The 25,811-nt window shown below is 39.5% G+C and overlaps 1 protein-coding gene and 1 long non-coding RNA gene across 3 annotated transcripts in view; one reads left to right on the forward strand and one right to left on the reverse strand.

Moving 5' to 3' along the window:
* Positions 1 to 7,936, reverse strand: part of LOC120714285 — a 96,199-nt gene extending 88,263 nt beyond the window's left edge. For both annotated transcript variants that reach the window (XR_005691390.1, XR_005691391.1), the window contains exons 1-2: positions 7,832 to 7,936; positions 7,046 to 7,230 (exon numbers count right to left, since the gene is read on the reverse strand). This is a non-coding gene — a long non-coding RNA (uncharacterized LOC120714285). The remainder of the gene's footprint in view (positions 1 to 7,045; positions 7,231 to 7,831) is intronic.
* Positions 7,905 to 13,705, forward strand: LOC120714284 (ewing's tumor-associated antigen 1 homolog). Its single transcript, XM_040000419.1, has 6 exons — positions 7,905 to 8,226; positions 9,032 to 9,160; positions 9,373 to 9,431; positions 9,834 to 9,943; positions 10,064 to 11,499; positions 12,668 to 13,705. Exons 1-6 carry the CDS (start codon positions 8,094 to 8,096, stop codon positions 12,778 to 12,780), a joined length of 1,980 nt encoding a protein of 659 aa, XP_039856353.1. The 5' UTR covers positions 7,905 to 8,093; the 3' UTR covers positions 12,781 to 13,705.
* The last annotated feature ends 12,106 nt before the right edge of the window (positions 13,706 to 25,811 follow it).

Genomic DNA, 25,811 nt, shown 5'->3' on the forward strand with positions numbered 1-25,811 from the left:
AACTGTTTTAAAATAGTTCTGGGACCTTTATAGAGTTCTATAAGTCAAACTGTGCTGTTAAATATTAAAACTGAATATCTTTAATTTTGGGTATGAAGATAAGAATGACAGTTTAAAATGACAATGACCACTAGGGATTTCAAAATACCACAAATTTAGTAGTAACAATAGCATGACCTTACAAACGGTCTCTACTCGCTATAATATTAGTTACAATTAATTAGCTTAAGCCTTTATGTAACTTGCACACAATTTGGTCTGTGAAGCGTACAACAGCAATGCAACATCACTCAAAAATGGTAACGACCATTTCAGGGTAACATTGTAACATTGTAAGCTGCAGAAAATGAGAGATGGGAGACACAAACTGAGGGGAATCTGTTTAAACATTCAACATTTTCAAGTTTGAGCATTTCTGTTGCTGTTGGCACGTTTTTTTCCTCCAGAATGAGTGATCAGTTTGGAAATCATCCAGACTTCATATTAAGTTCTCAAGTGTTTCTGGAGATAAAGTATGTGCACTATGCTGCAAACTTCTACCACAACTCTCTAATGGATGAAGTTCTCACTTCCCACAAATTCCTAGATGATAAGGCTTTGTCTATCTCATGGCATTTTCTAACTATCTTATTAACAGCTATCTTATCCGGAGCAGCAACTGCCACCGTTTTCCAATGGGAAGCATTGCAAGAATTTTGGTTACTCATGAATGAAGATTGAGATATCTGTAGCTATAATTGTGACTGGTCAAAACTGGATTACATATAATTGTTAACTGTAATTTTGACTTGTCAAAATGTCCTCATAGATACTTATAACAATAATAAAAGTCAAAATGAAAAATGACTTTGTAATGTTAATTCTGGAGAATCAAACGTAACTTACACATTTTGCCATAGTGTACAGAAGAATAGGTGATGCAAGGCTTTGGCTACAAAGCATTTACAACTAGTATGAACTTGTTTATTTTATGCTTAAGAGAACTGGCTCTGTGCTGAACAAAACTGCAGCATCATTCAGTAATAAAAAAACAGCCTAAATCTATTAAAATATTATTGATTTCTATATTACAATATTATATATTGTGCAACTCACAAGCTCCTGATGCTACTATGCTCAAATGCTAACACTGATATATAAGAGGATGATTTGGCTCAGCATCTTTGTTACATCTCCTCACCTCCTTTTCTTAATCTTATGCTGCCTCCTCCACCTCCTCTTCACTCCGCCCTATTCTCCTCCTCGTTTCCTGCCTCTCCAGAGAGGAGGTCACATGCTGCAGACCTGCTCCGTGCCATCTGGCTGACTTCCTGTCATCCTTACCCCAGGAGAGAGTGGCTCTGCAGGGTACAAGCATAGAGAACCCCCCCCTTCCCTCCTCCCCCTCATCCTCCTCCAGGCCCACACACACCTGAGCAGAAAGGGTGAGAAAAAAAACACACACACACAGGGAGAAAAACAGAGGGAGAAGAAAAGAGAGCAGACAAGACAAAGAACAAAAATATCAGCAGATACAGCAGGAGAAACAGAAAATTCAAAAACCTACGCAGGCTGCATGGTCAGAAAAATTCTGTGCAGCTCTGGAGAAAAGTGACTAATCAAGTAGCATTTCAAAGCCATGTGGTTTAATGTCTGATGCCATAATAATGACAAATTAAGTTTAACCAGTGGGGCAGCTTTTCTGCTGTTATATATGTTTGAAAATAAAAATGAAGAGAAAAGAGCAGTCTCCCACTTTTCCTTTAATCAGTGACAATTGTTCAAGATTTAACCCTGAACTTTCAGAAACATCATTAAGGATGTGGTTGAATTTCCATCACAGCAGTTCATGAAAGCATAGCCCACTTTGTTTCCCACCTTCCTCTCACACATGTCCATCTCACACAAGGCATTATATTAGAATTGGTTAAAAAGCACATACATATCAGATCAATCTTAATGTCCTACCCGTGGTCTTGCATATTCATATAAATATAATATGACTGCCGCTCACATTTGAATTTATTGGTTTTCCTCCTCCACAAATTAGGGGGGCTCCAATTGATGAATATTTTAGCACATGTGCACTCTGCGGGACATTTATCATCGCCTTTGCTATTATAAACAGAATAAATGAGCAGTCAAAGTAGGCTACAGTGTGCTGTACGCAGACACACCGCCCCTCTGTACTCTCTTGCTTTAGCCTTCCTCCACAACTGCTGCTCTGTCTTAATGGGTCCCGCTTTGATGTTGCCTTGATATGTTACATGACCGAGCACATATGGATAAGTTTACCACAATGCAATATATTTCCTATAAATGGTGAATACAGAGATCAGGATAGAAAGGTCTTGCACCTAAACTGTAACACCTAGAGCAAAGCTGCAGTCAAGACAACCTTAGCTGAATCTATGTTAAGTGAAGCCCTAAGGGGGTCGAGACAGAGGTTAATTGGATATACTAAAATTATGTTATTTCATTACAGATATTAAGTTTTGGAGGTTAGCCTAATAAAAAGGAAGAAAAAAATAATAAATTTTAAAATAAATGTATTGCTGAGATAATCCCTGCCTTCTCCATGCCACTCTAAAGATTGCCTGTCAATCAGATAGTTGGGTGATACTGATGATGTCTTTGTCATTGGACTGACTGTTGAAATGTTTTTCAAAGAGCGGGCCATCCTGAAGACCTCACTTTATAGTTTTAGCAATAAGCCTTTTTTTTTAACCTTGTTGCTTTTCCTGCTCCTGACAGGAACTGGAAGCCTGCTAAGTAAATGTTTAACTTATTCCGAGTCCTGAAATAATACCAGTCTCTGAAATAAACAGAGCAAGAAAGCCAAATCAAAATGCAACCATGCCTGCCTCGCTTTGATGATCATTTCGACTCTTCCTCCTCTTCATCTCAACAATCTACCGCTGGAGAAGAGTGCAGTTGGATGCCCTTTAGCACTTCCTTTTCGCCTCATGTGACCAAAAGGGCTGCTGGGATTCTTTCAGATAGAAGCCAAGCCACCTTAGGCTGCATCTAACCATTGCTGAAGCCCACTGATCTGACGCTGCAGAACCAGGCATTGTTTCAAATGCTTTCATTCACAGTCCCTGCCATTGGCAGACACTGTGAAATGGGTGAAATCCCAGCTTGGTGAAGCTGGCACAGAAAGCCAGCATCCTGGATCCCTTCCACTTCAGAGAGCCCTGCCACATGCTAACTGTCATCCATGAGGCACTGCTAGCCCACAGGGGGGGTCTGGCAGAAAAGTTGGAGGGTGTGGGTGGATGAAGGGGGTGGCATAAACATTGTGATATACCCTTCACATACAAACACAGAAGACACAATGGACTCCTTGGAGATGCAGAACCAGAGGCCATAAGAGGTGATTATTATTTATGCAGACACTTTTCTGAGTTGAGCTTTTTATTCTCCTCCGTCTCTCACTCAACTGGCAGCTGCCCAGTGTGAGCCATCCCTGGGATCCACAGCAATGATGATCACCCCCTCCCCACACACACACACACACACACACGCGCACACACACAAGCCCTTCCTTGTCCTCATTGCTGTCTACGCCTGGTAGATCCCCTGGCATGTTTGCTCCTCCTTCATAAACACTAGCAGCTGCTTGGGCAATTAGCCATTAGCTCTTTACTTTTTACTATAATACCCAGTGCTCAGAAATCTCAACAATTAGCTCCTTAATTGCTTCTAAACAACCCAGGCGTAACCAATAAATAGAAGGCGGTAGGTAGTTAGCTGAGGAGACAGACTTCTGGGAAAGAATGAGACAAGGCTTATAGAATCCACACTAAAATGTTCTTCCTCTCGTCTCCTTTAGCAGGCTTTGGCAATTATTTTTTTCTTGCTGTTACACGACTTGAAAAAGCTTGCAGGGGGAGGAGAGATGACAGAATGGGTAAAGAACACAAGGCAAGCTGATGCCTCATATTCAAATTCAAGCTGACACGTCCATGCCCTTTATTCCCCAGTCTAACTATCACTTCTGAGAAATGCTAGTATTCAGTGTGACAGAGGGTGTTACAGTGACTTTTAGATGGGCAGGAGACGGCGCCCCCCGGGTGTGGATTTTCGTGGCAGCGTGATATGACACAGCTCGCTTCACAGAGCAATGGGGATACCCCCAAGATTAGCTGAATGCATTAAAGAGAGGCATGAAACGTAGCTAACTGTTGATTAAATCACTGTTACATCCATACTGGCGGTTCCAGTTAACCTCTTTAACACTGACAGCAGCTACGCCACTAACATGACAATGGCCTACAGGCAGAAATGTGCTGTATGCTGTGTGCAGTGTGTGGCATCGCAACAGACAATTTTTTTCTTTTTAGATAAGGGTGCTCAAATGGATTAGGTAACAGAAGAAAATGTTATTTCAGACATTCATTGAGGAAATGCAAATATTACTTACATTCTGCTCTCTAGATTTGAGAAAGTACTATTTTTCACAATTTACACAACAGAAATTTATAATCAAAGGTTTTCTCAAATTTCTTTTAGGTGTTTTTTGACCAAACACACACACACACACACACACACACAAAATCAGACTTGTTACACAGCTTTAACAATGTGTAATATTTTAAATACAGCTGCATTGAAGAAATCCACTTGCAATCCACGTTTTGACTGCCTGTGCAGCATACTGTAGGCTTTGCCTCTTTAATGAGTAAACAACCATTTTTACAAAGCTGACCAATCTGGGCCACAAGAATGTTTTAAACTTTCACATTTGTTGACAACAAATACTTGGCACTTTAAAATCGCTAAATGAAATGAGCGTGCCCCAAAGTTGACATATGCTGCAGCTGTTCTCATCTAACATGCATCTTATCGTTAGTGGTGGCTGAATATCTGCTGATGTTTTGATGGAACAAGAATTATGTTTTAACAGGGAAAGTCGAAGACAGGACTACAGGTCGTCTGTTCATAACAGTTTCTGGCTTTAAATCAAAGAAACACAGTTGATTGGCTTCCCTATGCTGATGAACTGCTTCCAAATGAAAACAATCAAAGCAGAATCAAGCATAATCAAGCATTGTGATTCACTGCAGCGTGTGTGTGTGTGTGTGTGTGTGTGTGTGTGTGTTTTAACTAAATAATATTCCAGCACCACAGCAACTCAGTGTATATTTTCTACAAAATCTGCATTCAGTTTATATTGACTTTAGTTACTGTATCCCCTCCCAACCCTCTACTCCTCACAGACACACACTCACACCACACACACACACACACACACACACGCACATGAAATACCAAGGAGGTATACAAGCACCATCTAGTGCTTTATTTTGGAAATTGCTATGCAGAATTTTACAAAATGTGTAAAAAAAAAAAAATCCACATTTATTTTCTATGTAAAATATTTGTTCAGTTGCATTAACGTTTTAAAATTAGGAGCAGAAAGACAGCTTTTGGATTACAGAATAGGAATAAGATCAAATCAAGATTGAACTAACCACATTCTGCAAACCTGCAAGTATATAGAAAAGAGTTAAACACACGAGAACTGATTGATGACAGTTCATATCCTCACTAGCAGAACCTCTGACAACTTTGGTGAAATAGATGTTTTTCACAAGAAGAAGCATCAACTGTGATTGACTAAAAAATAAAATTTCCACCAGTCTATAGTCAGAAGTTTAATTTCCTTTCAGAAATAAGAACAGGGGAGTTTCCAGTTTTTGTGTGTGTGTTTGTTTTAAACCACACATTTAATTTTTCATCAATGGAGTCATGCAGCATTTTCAGTGGAAACTCTGTCACGCATGACATGGTTAAATAAACACAGCACCATTCATCACGTAGTTCCTTTTCTCAGCTTTCAGAGATAAGAAGATGATGATGGTGGAAACATGGAGCAGTTTCAGAAACATAATGAATAATCAGGAGTCATCAACTTGTACGTCAGTAACCTGCTACCACTGAAGTAATTATTCATTCGACCATGACGTATGCATGCAAAAAGCCAACATTTCTGATGTTCACTCAGTAAAAAGCCAAATATAGTTAGAAAGGATATGACTAAGGCCTAGCTGAGTCCCAAACAAATTCCAAGACCTGACTCATTTCATTCGGACTGAATACCGTAATAGGTAACAATAACTGTAAAAACTATGTAGAACAGCCCTGAATGAAAGTCTTGAATATTTAACAAGTCCTCCAAGTCCAGAAAGCCCTCACAAAAAACAAAAACATGATAATCAAGACAAAGTTGAATTAAAAACAGCCTGAGACAACGCTAAAAGGTCAGAAAAGCTGTGTGAAGGCAGTGTCCGTGTTTGGATAGCGCAAGTGTTTATGTCACATTTGACTGATGTATTTTAATTAGAAGTTCAAATTCATCTGAGAAAAAACTCTTGGACGCAGATTTTGACTCCCTAACAAACTAAAACAAAAGATAAGCCCCTGACCCACCAGCCACCTTGGCTCAAAAGAAGCATGGCCCTGTGCCCAGAATAAAAACTGTATTTAATAGTTTCCCTGACTCTCGATCTTAAGGTCTAGAAATATAACTATGTGTATTATTTTCAATTCAAACTCCATGTAATATGGTCTTTTTTGACTAAAGACAGGTGTAACGTGTAAAAGTGTTCCAAAAACGCCCAAAAAAGCTTAATTACATTTCTGGAAAAAACATTTGGATACAACTAATCAGCTGTCTGATTTATTTACTGTACTGCTTTCAACCAGCCTTTCCAAACTTAGATTTAAGGATCCCTTTCTGGGCTATCACTACCTTTGAAATAAACAAGTTGTTTGTAATATCTGTTTTTGACCAATGGTAACACTGAGCAACATTATTCAAGACTCTCTAAAAGTGAACACGATGCCTTGAATAATGTTGCCAGGAAGTAAAACATGACTTTTTTCCCCTTTTGTTTGTTCATTGGGGCATACCATTTTATAGTATACAAGACAGAGTACAAATTACATTTTTGTAAAACTAAATCCCAAGGAGGCAAAAGTATTGAATTATTATTTCTGGTGCATTACCACAAGGAATACACCAATTAACAACAATAACTACATTAATCCACCTACCTACCCAGTATCGTGTTTGCCACCAAAACAGCTTTGACCTGTCAGGGCATGGACCTCTGATGGTGCCCTGCGGTTTCTGGCACCAGAAAAATGAGAAGCAAATCCTGGCGATCCTGCAGGTTGCAGAGTGAAGCCTCTGTGGATTTGGCTCGTTCCCATGCATCCTGAGGGAGTTCAGTAGAACATGATCTGGGGAGTTTGGACAGAGACATTATGACATAAATGGCATGAATTATTTTACAGTAGAGATGGTAGAAGGTTAGAAGGTTTTGCTACAGGGCAAAAGTTTTTTCTAAACTTGATTTTGTGGAAAAGACAGCAACGTTTTCAATGTAATTATTAATGTGATTAGTACCACTCATGTTTGCCTTGAATTTCATATAAAAATGGCTGCTGTGAATTGTTTAGTGTGCTTTCAGGGGTAGTTTTTTCTGTCAACGGTGGTTTTAATGTTGTAGCATCTCGGTGTATTTCAATAATCTTTTTCGTTGTGAGAAGATGAACTAATTTTGCCCATCTGCGCTTTGCGACACACAATTATACTCTTTTAATGTAGTCTTAATTGTATTTTATATGCTAGAATAGTAAACTGAATATGACACGTAAATATAGTGGAATTAAGAGAAGGCCTTCGCCTAGATTTTGAATTTAAAATTGGAGAATGAAGTGGTGAACTTTACCAGTAAACCTACTCATATTTATACAGTAGATTTTTAAATATATATATGTCTACAGAGCTGAAATAAAACCCATTAGGAATATTTCAGGACAGAAATCATTTCGTACATACCTGTCACAGGCTTTAGCTTTGCCAGAAGTCAAACGAGCTGCGCAAAACTACCCGGCAGCCGTAGGTTTGGTGACGTCACAAGCAAACATGGCGGCTAGCTTTGAGTGAGCGAGCGAACACAACAAGACTCTGCAAAGAAACGTTGAATCTCTCGAAGGCAAATTGTTAGCCGCAATGTTTAAAGCCACAAAGGAAAGTGCTGAAGGAACGATGTAACGCAGAGTTGGCTTTGCTGCTGCTGCCGCCGCTGTTTTGTGCAGCCATGTCAGAGGCGAGGACGCATGCTGAGTTCACTGAACTGTGGAGGACTGTCTCCAAACTCAGCTACAAAAAAACACAAGACACGAAAGCAGCAAAACAGATGCCTGACACGACAACGACGCCCGTCTCTAAAGGTGAGGCTGTGTGTCTGTTAATATAGGCGACGATCTGCGGCTCAACGCGAGCTTAACTAAAGACCATAACAAGTGTTTGTATACACAGAAGAGTAAAGGCGGCCATGAGGTGATCAAAACGAGCGACTGACAGTGACATCATGCCAGCTGGCTGTGTTATCTCACCATGGACACACCACTAATTCCACTCTAACCAGTTGTAAAGTACTGAGACTGTCTAGGGACGAAAAACTGCATTCCGAATATACAGAAAGTGTTGCCACATGTTCGAATATCTTTTAAGATATGATGCATTATCTCATCTAAATAATTGTTTGCTCATAGCTGGATTGTTTTAATTAGACAAACACATGTTGTGTGCATTCTGGAATATGTCCTTTTAATGCAGCCAGCCCTCTTGTAATGCTATATTGCAGTGACTCAAATCAGACAAGGCTTTAAATGACCATTATGTATCCTCCTCAAGCTGCTAAAATAGAAAGATTCAAAACACAAGTTTTTGACCAGACATTTTCCCAGCTTTTATATTGTGTCCAGCAAGTATTTTTTTCAGGAAATTATCATATAAATATTATTATGGCTTTAACTGTGACTACACTAAGAGAATCTGTTCATGTGTGAACTGTCATCACGATACATCTTTTATTGTTCTCCTGTTTGTCTTTACTGATATGTCTAAGATAAAGTTTAAAGTAACTAAAGACTCGGTGCTAAATAAATACATGTAAGTAAATTTAACGTTACCAAGTTGAATATGATTTATTTTTAGCTCATTTGATGTGGCACTTGATATCTCTGTGCACAGATTTTCAAAGTCCCCAGCATCGAGGTTGCAGCAGATACCCCGGCTTGGCTAATGGAGATTCTCCAGGAGATGTGGAACCTTCACAAGATATCATCTGGGATTCCACATCTCCCACTCAGACTCATACTGGTAAACAACACCGACACTCAGCTCACACTTGCTGGCACATCTCATCAGCAGGTTCTAAATGAATGGCAACATAAACGATTTCTGAATAGGTTTTTTTTTTTTATAGTAAATTAATTGCAATTGTAAGCTTGTGCTTTTCATTTCAGTCATCATGACTCTACCACTTTGCTAATTTCTATCATGTGTGTTATTGTCACGTTTTTTGGGTTCAGGACTCAGGAACACTAGAGCTGTGGAAATATCTGATATTGTGAACCGCATTGCTCCAAAGGTCTGTTGTTTTTTCAGCTTTTTATTATTTTCATATTGATATTTGGCAAAAATGGTTATTTCTAAATGCCATGGTAAATATAATTAATCACAAACTAAATAAGAAAAAATAATAATTTTCATTTAGAATAAAATAGAATAATCCTTTAATTGTCCCACAAGGGGAAATGTGGTTGTAACAGCAGCAGAAGAAAAGCACATATACAAACAGAACAGAAACACACACAATTTTTACAGAAAAAAAAATATTTACATCATGGACAATAGTTACAAAAACAGAGTACTGTACAGTTATTAAGATTAAAGTATTTTTTAAAATTATTATTTATTATAGGTAGACTTTCAGTCTTTTCTAGCACATATCTGTAAACACACTTCAACCTTGTGCTTGTTTCTTTTATAGGATGTAAAACCAGAAAGGACTGACTCCTCTTTGCTGCAGTGGATCGGTGACAGTGCCATGCCCGCCACACCAGAGGTTCAAAAGCCAAGACTCAGGAAGAAATCCTCTAGGTGAATAATCAATATATTGACCAAAATACTGTCCCTATAGATTGTTATTATGTACCACCATATGCAGCCTGTATGGGTGCTCATAAGCGTCTTTCTTCCTTTTTCCTTTTGTCTACATAGGCAAAGCAGTGTGGAGGACCTCATGAAACTCGCCAGGCAGTTTGATGAGAGCATGCAGCAAGATAAGGAAACTTCAGAAAGCCTTGTGATCAATCTTAATGAATGTCTGAACACTTCTGAAACAAAACTGAAACCATCGTCACTCCATGATAGCTTGAAGGACCTAAAGTACCCATCGGCACCAGACCAGGTAGAGGCAGAGCTGCATGCTCTGTTTGACTGCTCCACTCAGAGTGCATGGCTAAGCCGTGGCTCTGCAGTATCCACCTGTTCACAGGAAATAAGAGGCCAACCTGTGAATGCAGCTTTATCCGAAGACCAACAATCAGAGCTCAAATCAGCTGAAAAGTCTGGCACAGCTGCACATCCTGCTGAAGAAAAGGGAACTAATAGCTGTAGTGCAAATAACTGTGATGACTTTGATGATGACTGGGAGAATGATGAATTACTTAATGACCCTTTTTTGCTGGCGATGACCCATAAGCCCAATGAGCAACATGACACCAATCCTAACACCACCTTTCAGTCTGAGACTAAGACAAACACTACTCACTCTACCCCTGTTCGTAAACCCATTGCAAATGCAATCCCTGCACACAAGCCTTCAAACCTAAACTGCAAGCCTAGCTGCAGTGTGAAAAGTTCTGAAACAAAAATGACACTCCAGGAACTCTGTCCCAAACTGAAGACTACCAACCGAAACACTTTCAAATTAGAGCCAAACCCCAACTTGCGGTCACAGATGGCCAAAGAGGTTTCCACTAAGTCCAACTTCACCGTTATACAACCCAAGCCACAGATGTTTGACCAGAAATCTGCAACTGCAAAGACATCCACTACACCTCAACCTGACAAGGTCACTAATGATCACAGAGGGGCTTCTTTAGGAAAACACTCTGTTAAAGATATTTCAGACAGCTTGTGGGATGATAGGGATGATGACGCACTGCTCTATCAGGTATGTGACAGCGTGGAGAAGATCGCCAACAGTCAGTCGCTCCAAGTGAGCTCCGGTAACTGCCAAGAAAAACAAGATATTGATGTAGACAGACAACGGAAAACCACAGGGCCGCAGCCCATCAACATGACTCGGTCTGGGAACATCGGTGCCAGCACTAACAGACAATCACCTTGTGCTTTTGTTCGTTCTAACTCATTACCAAGGGCTAGTTATGAAACTGTGAACTTCCAAGGATGGAACGTTCCCATGAAGGGTGCCAACAAAAAGTCACAGATGTCTCAAAGCTTCCCAGGAAGCCACACAAATTTGGGTACATTAAGTCAGCGCGGGGATTCATCTGGAACTTTCCAGGCTGGAAATGCTAATGTGGATATGAAGCAACATCCAGTGATGGCCAGAGCAGTACACAACGCCAAGAGCCATCACACAGCTTTCAAAAGAAATCTATCTGACTCAGCAGCCATAAGCACCAAAGGTATGATGTCTAAGTTTTGATAATTACCACCGAATTGTATCAAAGTATATTATGTATGCGACTTTATAAAAGGCTAGGGTATTTATAGTGGGCGTGCTTTCCAAAATAATTCATAAATAATAATTATTTTTTTAAACTGAACCAGAACAGCATCAGTTCTCACACTTGCATGCAGTTTTTCCAAGGTAGTTGGCAGATCGGCTGTTCCAAAGATCTTGGAGAGCTTGCCACAATTCCTCTATGGATTTAAGTTGTCTCAGTGTCTCATGTCTCTTCAAGCAATCCTACATTGACTTCTTTATTGCTGAGATCAGTGCTGTGTGGGGGCCATAACATCTGCTGCTGGAGTCCTTGTCCTGGCCAGGTCTCCCTTGAAAAATATATTAAATAAATGTGTTTTCTTTCTGCCAAAAAGACAGTTCTTTATGACTCTGGCTGTATGGCTGGACTTGTTGTTATGCTTAAGAATTAATTTTTCACCAGTCAGGCTCTGATAGTACTGTGTCACGAGAATAATCTAAACATCTAAAATGTGTAAAATCTTTGTGCTAAACTGTATATTCAAAGATAATAGGAATAAAAATGTTGAATAGGTTGAACATTTAATAATATTATAAGACAGGATTTTATGTTTGTCAATGAAAAAGCCACCAAGAGTGTTATGTACGGATACTTTTTCTTAAAAACTTTGCTTTGATAGACTCAGTCAAATGTCCAGTAACTGAATACACCTCCATTAGTTGTTTTGTTTAATTCTATCCATTTGTCTGCCATGGCTATTCCATCAAATTTGCTTTAAGAATGGATATTTAACTGACAATTCACAAGTAAAACAGATGTCACATGTTGTTCTTATAATCGCTGACAGTTCGGTGCATGTGCACATTAACCATTTCCCCCCAAGCAAGTAAACTGCGCGCTGTGGCTTTAATTTGTGATCTTGTCAAGGGTCCAAACCTCAGCAAGCATCATTGCCAATGAATTTGTGGACAGATTTTATTTATTTATTTATTTGTCTTTGGACTTGGATGTTTTGGGGTTCTTTTGTTCTTCCAAATGAGTAGACGTTTAATGTTTAGAAATGAAAACTTGCTCGAGGTCATGCAACAACCAAGCTGAAATTGTGTCTTTTTCATTCAGTTTTCTCACTTTTCTTCCCTCTTTCCAGTTTTTGTCACAAGCCAGATGACAGGAAAGTGCTCTGCTGCAGAGATTGAGAGGAAAAAACAGGAAGCTTTGGCCAGGAGGCGACTGCGAATGCAGACCGCCACAAAGCCATAGAGCGACTTCGTCCTGCCAGTATTTTTTGCAACTTAATGCACTCTACATTTCATACAAGTGGTTCAGCCCTTTTTCAAAATTTCTTGTTTTTTGATTATTGTATCCAAGATGAAGGACTGTTGATAGTTCAGTGCATGACCTGATCCCGGGATATGTACTTAGCTTTCCGCACATATAGAACCTACTACTGGCTGTTTTTGCTGCTAATGTAATGTGTTTCATGGTAAGCATTTTTTAGGAACAGTTTGTTACAGAATCTCATATGTGTGACAATGTAAAGAAAAACTTCTTCACTACTTTGAAATATAGTTTACATCCACTGAGCTTGGAAAAAAAATCCAAATGCTCTGTTTGTTGCTTTCTGATATTTAAGCCAATTTTGGATTGAACATTTTTATCTGGTGCTTTTTGCTTTTGTTAAAAAGTAAATAGCTTAATCTCTGTGTCACTTTTCAAATTGTAGCATCAAAGGCTGACACATAAAACAGTGTATTTTTGAAGCTATCCATAAGAAATGGATGCCTTCGCTTTAAAGCGAACATTAGCATTAACTGCTGTGTTCTCTGCTTTATGGGTCTGCTAAGACTGCTTAAGTGCCTGACAATTCTTTTAAAGCATACTTGAAATATTCATTCGTCTTCATAACTTTGTAATGAAAAAAGCCTTCCTTTATTAGAAATAGAAATGAAAGGATATCAACACAACCTAGCACAAAATCTTTGCTTTGAGGCCAAGCTGAACATTTAATAGATGATTCTTATTTGTGTTTCCTCTGTGCTTTCTTTGCTCACGTCAGTGTTTCTCCTTTCAGCTTTGCACAGGTCAACATCAACAGTTGTACTGTAAAGACAGCGTTGTGGCCTCCGCTGGCAAAGTGTACTGTAATAGCTATGCTATGCACCTTTCAAAAACGTTTAACAGGAGTTAAAAAAAAACAAGGCTTGAAATTGTTTTTATATCCAGACAGGATGAAAATGAGAAAGATGAGAAACTCACACTACATTTTCCTATCATATTTTCATCATTTGTGCTGTAAAGGGCAGACCTGTGACATACAGGTGACAAATTCAAATAAAACTTTCAAATAGACTTCTTTGTTTCTACTTAATTGCTTCAATATATCCTAATACTTTTGACTCCAGTACCTGTTGCTTAAAAACAGCATGATAAACGTAGCTGTATTCATTCCCCCAGTAATTTCATTATGTTCATGTCTTGTGATAAATCAGAATACAGTTGGCTGCTATTGGTCTGTAGCAGTTTCATTTAATTTCGTTCACATTTTCAGGCTTTTTTTTTTTTTTTTTTTTTTTGTTGCAACATCAACGACACCCCTGTAGTATTGAACAGCTGCTCAGGATTTTGAGTTTACACAGACGGCCTCCTCACTGGAGTTATTGGCGTCCATTACTGTAACCTCTATGTATTTCAGGGCTGTTGACAGGTCAAGCAGATATGATGGGCCCATTTCACAAATACTCAAATTTGTTTTCAACAAGTTGCTGCCCAGAAAGAAGAACCATTGTGAGCATGCAGTAGCCTCGCTATGAAGAATATTGTTGTTATTAGACATGAGGGATTATTTTAATATGAAAGCTAATTCGTCTTCTGACTCCTTATCATTCTACACAGCTGCTATATTGTGCGTGAGGGTAGTACAATGTTCGCCTTTGTAATCCCGAGAGAATTCCTCAGAGTTCCTCCTTCAAGACCATTCCCACCCATTACATGCCTGTGAGAGTTCCCAGGTGTGTGTGTGTATATGTGTGTGAGAGAGACGGGTGGTCTGCAGGTGTGTGTATTTGAGTATTTATTCCATTCAGAGGCGCCATCCACCTCCCTGCCCTATCTCTTTCCCCTCCCCGCCCAGTTTGACTGTAAATCAGATGGCAGGGCAATTTGGCAACAGCATAAAGGCCTCTGGTTTTTATGACTATGATTATGGTTATGATGATGACTAGTATTTATTTCAACTATCTGATGAAACCCTTGGCTAAAGCTAACAGGTGTAGAGCAGGTACAATATCAAGCTCGCTGAAGGATCCCAGTAATGTCGCCATAGAGAGCAAAATATTGTCCGCCAAGCAGAAGAATGGGCTGTTTCAGCACCCGCTCGTCATGCCATACATGGAGCAATTTCTGATTATTGGATGGGAGTGGAGAGCCACAACGTTCTCTTTGTAGAGGGAGAATGATTTATGGCTGTTAGTCAGGCATAAGGCAGTAATTGCCCCAGTGACGATTATGTTACCATAGCACCTGTTTAAACTGTCTATTCTTATGTGAATGTTTTCATTTTTGGAAGAGGAGAGTTTGCAGCTTGAAAGTGATGTGTGAAGACGCTAATTGAAGATGGAGAAGGGTGCAGGATGGTGTGGTAGCAATTTAGGAGAAAGGGAGAGTGCATGACGGACAGGTTTGTGTTGTGTCATCTGATCTATTAGGAAAACAGTCATTTCTTAAACAAGCAAGAAGAAAGAAGTCTATTCAGCAAGTAGAATAAATATACTGTACTTTAAAAACGACTGAAAAGGCAAGTTGAGATCGTTTGGATATTCACAGCTGCATGTTTAAGCACTCTAAAAAACAGTGGTAGACAAAATGTAAAGGACTACTTTAAGCTTTGATACTTTTACTTTACTCTTAAGATCAAAAATCAGCAACGATAACTAGGAATGCAATGCTCATGGCATGACAGCTGAAAGGCTGCTATTCTTGGCTCAATCCAACCATACGCCACTGATGTGTGAGCATTTATATAAAGTAGATCAAAACTGTCATTCATCACAGTACTCCTGAGCTCTGCACTGATGAAAGATATGAAAAAAGGAATCTTCTCGGATTTCCTCTGTGCTGGTAAAGTCAACGATTGTGCCCTCAAAAACTGCCGTGAAGGAGCTTTTGTGTGTGTTTTTGTGTCTGTGCTGGCTTTTTGATCTGTGAAACAGAGATTCCTTATCTTTGCAGGCATTTTATTTGAAAATAAATGATGTCGGCAACAGAAAGTATTGCAGCTTTTCGGTTTGATGTCACTTCCTTATACAGATGTCTTCTGTTGACCCCACAGTTTAAATTATTTAGACTACAACAATTGCTGTGTGCACACCCTAATTATCAAAAGTGTCTTTCCTTAGGGTTTTTTCGTGTGTGTGTGTCTCTGCTTCTCTCTGATTATCTGAATTTTCTATATTCTATATTTGTACTATTGTTTTCCAGCACTTTGAATGTAGATCTACACTCACATGAAGCAAAACCACACTATGTTTCAACAGGTGGGGTTTTGCCCCATTTGATCTGAATGACCACTCCTCTCTTTTTACTTGTCTAAGGGATGTTTGCAAGTTTAGACACTAGTCGACAGGCTGATGTTTCAGACCACAGATGTTCTTGTTGATCTGTTTGTTTCATCATTCTTGTCAGCACGACTTTTAACTTTTATGGTAACTTTCACATTTTAACATTTCTAGTAAGGCATTTTTTTATTGTTTTTTTTTTATCATTATTATTATTATTTTATTTAGTTAACCTTGTTAAAGCCCTTCTCGCGTTAGCTCACATGACTCATACTGCATTGATGTGGGCTGACCCCAATGCAAAACAGAAACATTCTATTGTTATTAGATTAATTTTAATGACTATCTAATTAGAACCAAGCAAAAATGACAAAGAAAACCCACCCACAGCTGGGATAACTGGTGGTTTTCCACTACCGACTGATGCAACACACTCATCTCACTTATGGCTTGTACAGAAGACTCTGTCTAAATAGTTGGTTTGCTATTACTGCTTAAGGAAACTCAAGCTCGAACACTAGCTTCATCCCTTCCTTTCTTTTCTTCTTATTGCTGCTCTTCTCCCAGCATGGGGTTCATATTGCGGAAGTGAGTAATGAGACCTGGGGGCATACTAGTGTGCTGGATTACCAATACACTTGCAGCAGATTAATATGAAGCCAGGTTTTCTAAGTGCATTCACTGTGCCGCAAAACAGACTCCAAGAACAGCAAACATAAATTAAACATCTTTAGAAATATGACCTGAGGTAGCTATTGCCTCCCTCAACCAAGTGCTGAGCGGCCAGTGGAGATAGCATCTCTAATCGTTTTCCCATGCTGTGAGGCCATGCTGCAGAAAGGCTAAACAGTGTTTTCATAGCTCCCAGATTACCTCCCAGAGTATGACTAATACATATCACACATACATCAGTTTTTTTCACCTTTTCTTACACTCTATCTCTGGCTGTTTCTCTCTTATCAGTCTGTATATCTGTGTCATGTCTGTTTCTATCACACACACACACACAGATGGAGGAGGAGGTGTAGTGCAGTACTCTGGCAGCAGCCTGTCAGCAGCGTAAATGACCTGTGAAGAGTTTCACGGTGCGTGTCATTAGGCAGCTTAAGATTTGTTTCAACAGTGCTTTACCTGAAGGCTCCATTCATGGGCCCCCAGGTATGACTGCCCTCCCCACAGGGGGATTCAAAGGGTAGTTGCCAAATTCCAGTACTCCATCCACACCGGACAGTGATGGAAAGCCAGTGAGCATCATGGGGCAGTATTTAAGTGTTGAACATGCTTTGAGAAAGAGGTGTCATGTTTTTCAAAACTTGTTTAGACTTATTTGTGCCGTTTTGCTGGGACACTTATTTTAATCATTGCCCGGTATTTTACCTTGTAACTGGATTTCTTTGGAAATTCACTGAAAGAAGATGGATTGTACGGCATTAAAGATGGAGTCACATTTGCGTAAAAGGATTTTAACAGTGTATTTGCGTCTTGTTAAGATATTGGAAGCTTTGGTGTGAAGACAAACATACATCCCTTGCAGTGATATTACTGTTCACCACTTTTTGACCTCCTCAGGCAGAACTTATACAGTATGTTGTTTATTTAACTCTGCTGTCTGACTAATTTGCAAGTAGTTAATCACTATGATATATTTTGTTGGCTAAAAAGTCATGTAAAGGTCAATGGCACTCAGACTTAAGAGCGATAAGGAGGATGAAGCTGTCTACCGAACCGTCTTGTTATTATAATCTAAATCATTGCTTTGGAATGGAACAGAGGAATAGAAAAAACACTATTTGTGAAGGATTTATTATCTCACTGAAAGGTCTGCAGTCAACTCAACTTTCTTAGATTCCTAAACTTGTACACTTTTCAAGCTGGATTATCACTGTTTTTTTTTTTTTTTTTGTTGTTGTTTGTTTTGTTTTTTTAATCTTCATCCAAATAGATCTCATGCTCTATTAAGCATGCTGATAAGGGGCTGCAGACTTTACTTTGTTTTGAGAAGCGAGACTTTCTTGCACACAGCCAACAAATATCCCCGCTGCCACATTCCTCAAGCCTATATCTGCCAACACCTTTGCGCTACAATGGCTTTGGCCCTTTTCTCCCCAGCCCATAATAGTCAACGTGGGCTGTAATGGTCTGTTGACAGGTTTAGGCTGAGGTAATTTTGTTGCTGGGCTTTACAGTGAGGTGCCAAATCTTCCCCTGAGGAAAAAAAGAGCAGCAGAAGCATTGAAGCTAGCTATTAGCTTTCGACCACTTAGTTATAGGCAGATTGATATTAAAAAGTCTGGAGAGAATGAGGCAGCAGATCCTTTCTACATTGGGGCCTTAAGGATCTGGAGGTAATTGGAGGCTTAGTTTTTGCTTTGTTGTTCAGTAAGTGACCCAATATATAAGCTGGGTGCTAAAATGTTAAGTGGCGCTAGCTTCTGTGAATTGTGTGCTCCTGAGTAAAAATGGCCCCCACTGTGCAGAGACACAGTTCATTATTTGAAGCAGGACTGCATAAAGAGAGGCCAGCTGAGTGGAACTCCAGCTGCCAAACTAATACACACACGCACACAAATGCAATGCAGAAACACACCATGGAAAATGCAACGGAAAGCAAGACTGCTGGGGCCAAGGGGTTCCCTATGCAATGTGCAAAGCAGATCAACCACACACACACACACACACACACACACACACACACACACACACACACACACACACAGGAGTGCACAAGCACCTGCCAGCTGACCTCTCCTGTGGGATAGAGGTCCCAGGCTTCCCCACTGCTCCAGAGCCTCCCACCCACTGCACACACGCACGCACACGAGCTGTTGTTGTGACCTTTTCAGGGTCATGCTGGGCCCTGCCTGTGCCTGCAAGCTGATGGTGACTAGCTAATGATATTCGTCTCTGCACTGCTATATCATCTGGCTCTCATTTAAGACTTGCTTCAGAGGAGGGAAGGAAGTTCATTATAGTGAACGCAGAGTATGGATGTGTTTCTTGTATTGTAAAAAAGCCAAAACAAATGTAAATGATTCAAAAACATTCTGTTCTTCCTACGTGCAGTCTTCACTGTATTTTTCTTATATTTTGCCTTAAAAAACTACTTTTAAACTGAAGTACTGCTGCTGTCTGTACTGCAACAGTAGCCTTTACTCAACTCCAGTCCCGAGACTAACTCTAATCTCAACCCTTCCAACATAACACTATCACTCACATTGATCATTTGTATTTACCCTTGTTTCTCATTTGAATTAAACAAATTAAAAATATCAAAATAGATAACCTCTTTTTGTATGTAGAAAAGGAAACAGTTCACACACACAGAACATGGAATGATAAATTCCTTGAACAAATGCCAAACACCAAGTCTCAGGCTTACTCGCCCTGGACATTTAACTCCAACCTCCCTTCTGGGGTAGAGCATATTAGCTGCAGGGGTGTACTCCTCATCTCGGCTCAGATGTCTCCCCTGTTTCCCAACCCTCTTTACATACTGCAAACTTGGCAGCTAACTAGCCCTACAAAAACAAGGTAGTTTCAGTTACGACCCGATTGGTGTACTCCCACGCTGCCAAGCAAGGCCCCGACTCCTTGTGAAGACATGCAAAACTGAATCCTCAAACAAAAACATACAAATCTGCGTCTTGCTCTCAACGGAGAAAACACAGGGCAAAGTCTTGATGGAAATGTTTCATTTCTTTTGCCTCCCAACAGATGCTAAACGAGCAGCACAGCACTCTCTCGATTTGCATCTTTAGTTGCTTTGTTGATTTGGTAACACATATTTGCATTTGGAAACAGCTCGAGTAATTTGACTGGGGACCCCCAATTTGCCTTTGAGGAGAAGTCTGTTCTACAAACATTGCTGCGTGTTGGCATTCCTTTCTTTTCCTTGCTGTTTGGTTTTTAGTGTGTTTGGGAGTGTGAGCTAGAAAAAGTGAGTACATTACTGAACATAACCTAAGTCTTATAACTGGGCGAGAGCCTCGATCTGCGATACATATGAGCCTCTTCTATGTGTTATACTTTATCAGAGAGAGAAAACAGAAAACAGTAGGCTCTGGATTTGGACAACTTTCTGCTCTATACTGGGATTTGTATTTGTGTGTGTTCTTGTCTTGTACACTTCCAAAGAGAGATGCATAAAAGATAGATTAGGCACAGATCTCGAGGTTTGGTCTGTTCTCACATTTCTGATGGGCTACGTAAAGGTTCAGTTTCACTACACTTGCTGAAATACAAAACATAATCTATTAAATCTTGTTCAATGACACAAATTCCACATTTTTAGTCAATATGGACACAGAAAACAGCTGCACTACAGCCTGATGGCAGTCTGTGAAATAGTCATGACATTTTTGATTTGTGCTCATGGACACAAACTGGAAAATACCCATTGGGAAGAAAGAGATAATGCAGGTGCAATCACAGGAGGTTCACATGAGAGACTAGAGTTTGAATCCCACACTAGACTAGTCTTATATTTCTTTGTTAGATTTAGACACTAAAATTAGTAGGTTACGTTTGGAAAAACAAAAGTCATGGTTTGGTCATATTTATGGAAAAAGTGTGCAGAAAAAAAATTATGAGGCCCTAAAAGACTACAAACATAAAAGAAATGCCACTTTTTTGTGTGTTTTCAAAGTGATCCATCAGGTTTTTGTGTATTTTTATTTTGGCTGCATCCCTGCTGGTAATCATCAGACCTATGATGTTTCTGCCCAGGACATTTGGCTGGCGTATTAAATGCTGATTCAACACTGAGAACTGTTGCGAATACCAACCTTCCACCTTTGTTTACCCCAAACAAACTGCTATTCCCGCTACAGGAGGCCACGTTCCATGTGTGCCCGGGACATTTTTCCACAACAGACCTCAAACTGAATGTTTGGTGAAACACACGCAAAGGCTTTCATGACCTGGATCTTCTGTGCTGTGTGTGCTGTAGCTGTGCATGGATAACAAAACCAGCTCTTTGATTCACATTTTCAGCTTCTGTTTGCAGAAAACAAATGCAGTCAAAGCAAACAAGGACTTGCTTTGGTGGATGTGGGAAATCTCAGAACAGCTTGCATCATCTGAAATATAAGAATCACTCGTGCAGCCATAACTGATTTGTAGTTTTTCATTCTTTGAGTTAAATTAAGTGTAGTTTTTATTTGGTTATACGTGCCAGTTTACTTGCATCTACACCAAGCAGAGTACCCCCAACGAATCACCTCAACCGTGGTTTTCTCCATCAATACTATCAAAACAAGCCTGTTCTGTGTCACACATGCCACCTTGACATATAAGGCCTGTTTACATGCTGCAAACCCCCCCACTACACCGCCACTCAACCGCCCACATGCAACCCACGCTAAAGGTTACCATGCTGGGATTTTAATCTACATGTGAAATGTGCTCTCCTACGCCTCTCCTTCTGTCTAGTCAGCAATCTGGCTATTGCCCTGCGACTCAGAGAGCCTTGCTTTATTGATTGAATGGGTTTTAGTTTGGAACACACACACTGGAAAACATCCATCCATCCACGTACACACATACTGGTGACTTTGTTGCAAGATGGAGGGAGGGAGAGGGATGAGTGTCAGGCCTCGCGTGATGGGCGAACATCAATCATTGCTTGTCAGCCTCGCCTTTTTTCTTCACCCCGCTCTGCCCCCACCTCCTCTCACTTTTTTTCTGCTTCACTGATCAGCCTTTGTTTTGAATGGTGGTGCTGGTGTGTATGTGGGGAATGCAGTCTGGCCACACGGACAAGACGTGGGCAGCTTCCAGGTGTTATTATTCTCAGATGCCAATTAAATCTTGTGTCGTCTACTTTTGTACCTCCAGGTCATGACAAACACCATGCATTTTAATAAGTCTGACATGTGATAGACATTAGCATTGTGGGTCCATTAAAGTTTACGTGTATGCGTAGGAGTCGCGCATCTATGCATTTCTGTTCCTCTGTGTTGAGTTCATTTGCACTGTGTTTGTGAACGCAAGAATTTCAAGCAAATATGAAAGTCATTAGAGGTCTGTTATGAAAACCGGTCTTCAGAAGCAATTTTATTTTAATTTTAATAAATTGCAAAAAGGTAGCATATTACAAACTTAATCACATTTGACCTTTTTTATTGGTTCCCATCAATGCACCATTAAGATTGCACTCAGCTGTCTAAAAAGGGACATATTAAAACCTGGTTCCTCTTTACTGTACAGTGATCACAGACATGATCTCCAGACACATTCATCCATTGAAGAATTCCAAAAGAATTTCCCACTGAAATCATCACTGTCTCCATGTGGTGTGAAGTGTGTGCATCCACAGCGTTTCTCTCTTTGCTGTAACTTAACAAACGCCACCAGCTTTCAATCCCACAGAAATATAATGAAGAGGGTATGTCTTTGCAGATTTTATTTTATACTCACATATCTGCTGTTTCAGAGGTTGCTTGCTTTGCCCAATGTAGAGTAGGCCACAGGGACATGATAACTTGTAAATCACATGAGTGATACAGTCTTTAAATTCCCTAAGAGGAATTTTATTCCCAGCATGGGGGTGATTTAATAATTCTGTGTTTATTACATCTTTCCAGGGAGGTACATTTCCACATACACATGCCATTTGTTGTAAACCATGCATTCTTGATTTGATATTATTTTATATGGAAGAATACCGTAATTTATTTTTTCCTTTTCTTCTCTGACTGTGCTGCAAACGGTCGAGATGCAGGTTTTGACAAGAAAGAGCAGTGTGCAGCACAATAAGGACAGCTGATGTAAGCCGTAGAATCAGATATGTCTGTTCTACTGCACTGATTTTAATCTAAAACTGTCAATCATGGGTCTCTGACTTATCATCTCTTTTCACAAGATACATTATGAAAAAAAGCCCTGATTGAGCTTGATTAAAAAGATATTTAAAGGTAAATGACAGAAAACTATACTTTTTTTCTGTGCTTGGAATGGCCTTGTATTGAAGCATATATGAGAACTGTACAATATGTTTTTTTTTTACTTTATTTGTAGAGGAACAAATATGTTGCATGAAGACACCGGGCTTATAAAAACATAAACCTGAATAAAAAATTACCAAAAGACGGTACAAAATATAAATTGTTAATTTAAAGCTCTTTTATTTTTGAGGATAAAATGATCCTAGCTATTATTCAATGTGAATTTTGCAGGTCAGGAATTCCGCATGTTGAAACCTAAAACTAAACAAACAAAAAAGCTGTTGGTCCAAATGAAGAATAATGTAAGGACACCTTAATTTCCTTTTGGATCCTACATGTGTTAAAACCCTCCAAATTCGGACTATAACAACAAGGTCACTGGGCATACGAGGAGCCTGATTATGAAGGCATTTATAGATCAGTTATTTGCTTTATGGCTGTTTCTTTTCATTTGTCCATCTCTGTGTTGGTTGACTTTTCTGTGTGCTTCATGTTCAAATTTCAGAGAAACCGGAGGATAAGAAGACATCCGGAACTAATAGACTTTCCAAAGACTTGAGCTCAGAATATAACGATTTATGAATCGGCCAGGGACAAGTGCTTCGTCTGTTTGTCAGGGAAACATATATTTCTTCTTTTCCCTTTTTGGAAAAATGGATTTGGCCCTCCACCAATCACTGGGAGTGTGTTCTCTTCATGTTGTGCCAAAAACTACAGCATGCTTCTCTTTCTCTGTTAGTCGCTCTCCCTCTATTTGTTATTATGCTTTGTGTTGTGTGGAGAAAGCCCCAGTGTGTCTTATTTGTAATGGGTGCCAGGGGCTGGGGGAGATGTTTTCAATTACCACTTGGTAGAATGACTGATGGTAAGACAATCAAGCACAGAACTTGAGCTCAGTGTGTATGTGCGCGTGCACATGTGTGTGTGTGTGTTCATCCACACGCAACAGCTACATTTGAATGTGTGCAAGCTTGCCCGTGCATGCTTCTTTGTGCACTTTTATGTGTGCATGAAGGCATGTGTGTTTCCATGAGATCTGCACTCTGATTTTTCTCATATTCTTTCATTCAACATTGTTGGGTCAGCAAGGAAATTGTCACCATTGTTAAAGAAATAATTGAACATAGCAGCCAAAAGCAATAGATTTCTTTTCTTTTTTTGCTAAAACATAATGACAGATTTCCACTGCTTAAAATTATTACTCTTATCTATTAAGTTTCAAAATGATCCTCGGGGATACCACCACATCATTTTTTCTTCTTTAGCTGTTTGCCAACATTTCCTCTTAAACCAAAATCAGACCACAACAATAAGAGGCATATGATACTAAGAGCAAAACCAATCCTGACCATGGTTGTTATGAAAAATACCTAGGAAGCATTGGTGGTCCAATACTGAGGGATTGTCCTCAGGAAACCAAAGCTGTAAAGACACAAGATACAACAGTTTGCCTTAAATGTACGTGTATTGAACAGTATAAAAAACAGAAAAGAGCAATTTTGTAGCATTAACATAAATCGTCTTAACCATTACATCCAATCAAGTGCAATAAACTAAAGTATTTGATCCCATTGACGTTTCTTTTTTCACAATAACTGAATTGTCGTTTATCTAGAAGCAGCAACTCATTTGGCGCAAAGGGCCCCCTACTGGAAGTAGAAAGCCGCTTTGCTGTAGTTGTACTGTATATTTTTTATACCTGTAGTTGTGGATAAATGCATGACAAAATCCTCACCTTTTCCATTTAACATTATTCCACAATTTTCAGTCATTTTTAAAAGTGTTTTAGAGAATGCTTTGCTTATTTTAACTCATAAGGTGTATACCCTGAGTGTGGTCAGCAATATATAGCAATATGCATGTGCCGAGATTCTTGCAATGAAAGTAGATGGAACATATTTTACCCTAAGTGAGGCTAACTACATGTTACCACATTACTGTTTTACCACACATAAATATAACAGATCATCGCTCAAACTACACCTAGTACTAGCTAGAGGTAGCAGACAGTTCTGTCGAGACGTAACAGTAACGTAACCTGACACTGTTTACTTGGAGATGCCCCCTGTGTGAACTTTGCCAGTCAAACAAACTTAAGTAATGGCAGCAGGTACTGATGACAATGAAATAACACTGAAGAAAGAAAGTGTCTAATATTTAGCTTTTACAAGTCCAACCTCATACATATGTTCCACAGCTAAACAATATGCTTGCGAATAGGACATTTTCCCTCATCCTGTTGTGTTTCTCAAAAACTGGGCTCATAGAATTTGCTAATGTAATGTTAACCCACAATGTATCACTCTGTGCTACATTAGTACACTCTACATTCAAAAATATTTTAAAGTTTATGTAGTGCATTCAGTATGAAGGGATGCTGCTCAACTGTAGAGCAAGTTGGGAAGATTAGATTAGTAATGTTGAGGAGATGCTGATCAATTACACCATTATTCGAATAAGTCAAGGAAATACATAAGTAGAACGCTATGTAGAACGCTATGAGTGAGATTATTAACTGAATCACAATTGTGCCATTTTCTGTTTTTTTATTTGCCACTAAAATGCACTAATTTCATCCTGTAAGATACTGTGCTTGCTTAAGCCCCTCAGTATACCTTGGTTCAGATGCTTGGCTAAGTATGCTTTCATGCAGTAGATTCCTACGCTACATACTTACTTGTGTAGTACATAAATTTTGACAGTGTAGTGGTGTCTCAATCTGCACAACCTGCACATGGTGAATTGTGCACTTACTGAGAATGATGTTTCTCAGTGTTTGGCTGTGTTGTCATGC

The sequence above is a fragment of the Simochromis diagramma genome, unplaced genomic scaffold (genome assembly GCF_900408965.1).
Source record: "Simochromis diagramma unplaced genomic scaffold, fSimDia1.1 OVJJ01000596.1, whole genome shotgun sequence".
Lineage (NCBI taxonomy): Eukaryota > Metazoa > Chordata > Actinopteri > Cichliformes > Cichlidae > Simochromis > Simochromis diagramma.

Excerpts from the sequence above, each read along its gene's own strand:
- LOC120714284 (XM_040000419.1), top strand. The coding sequence starts at position 8,094 with ATGTCAGAGGCGAGGACGCATGCTGAGTTCACTGAACTGTGGAGGACT. Across the intron at positions 8,227-9,031 it reads AACGACGCCCGTCTCTAAAG|ATTTTCAAAGTCCCCAGCAT; the intron begins GTGAGGCTGTGT and ends CTCTGTGCACAG. Across the intron at positions 11,500-12,667 it reads AGCAGCCATAAGCACCAAAG|TTTTTGTCACAAGCCAGATG; the intron begins GTATGATGTCTA and ends CCCTCTTTCCAG.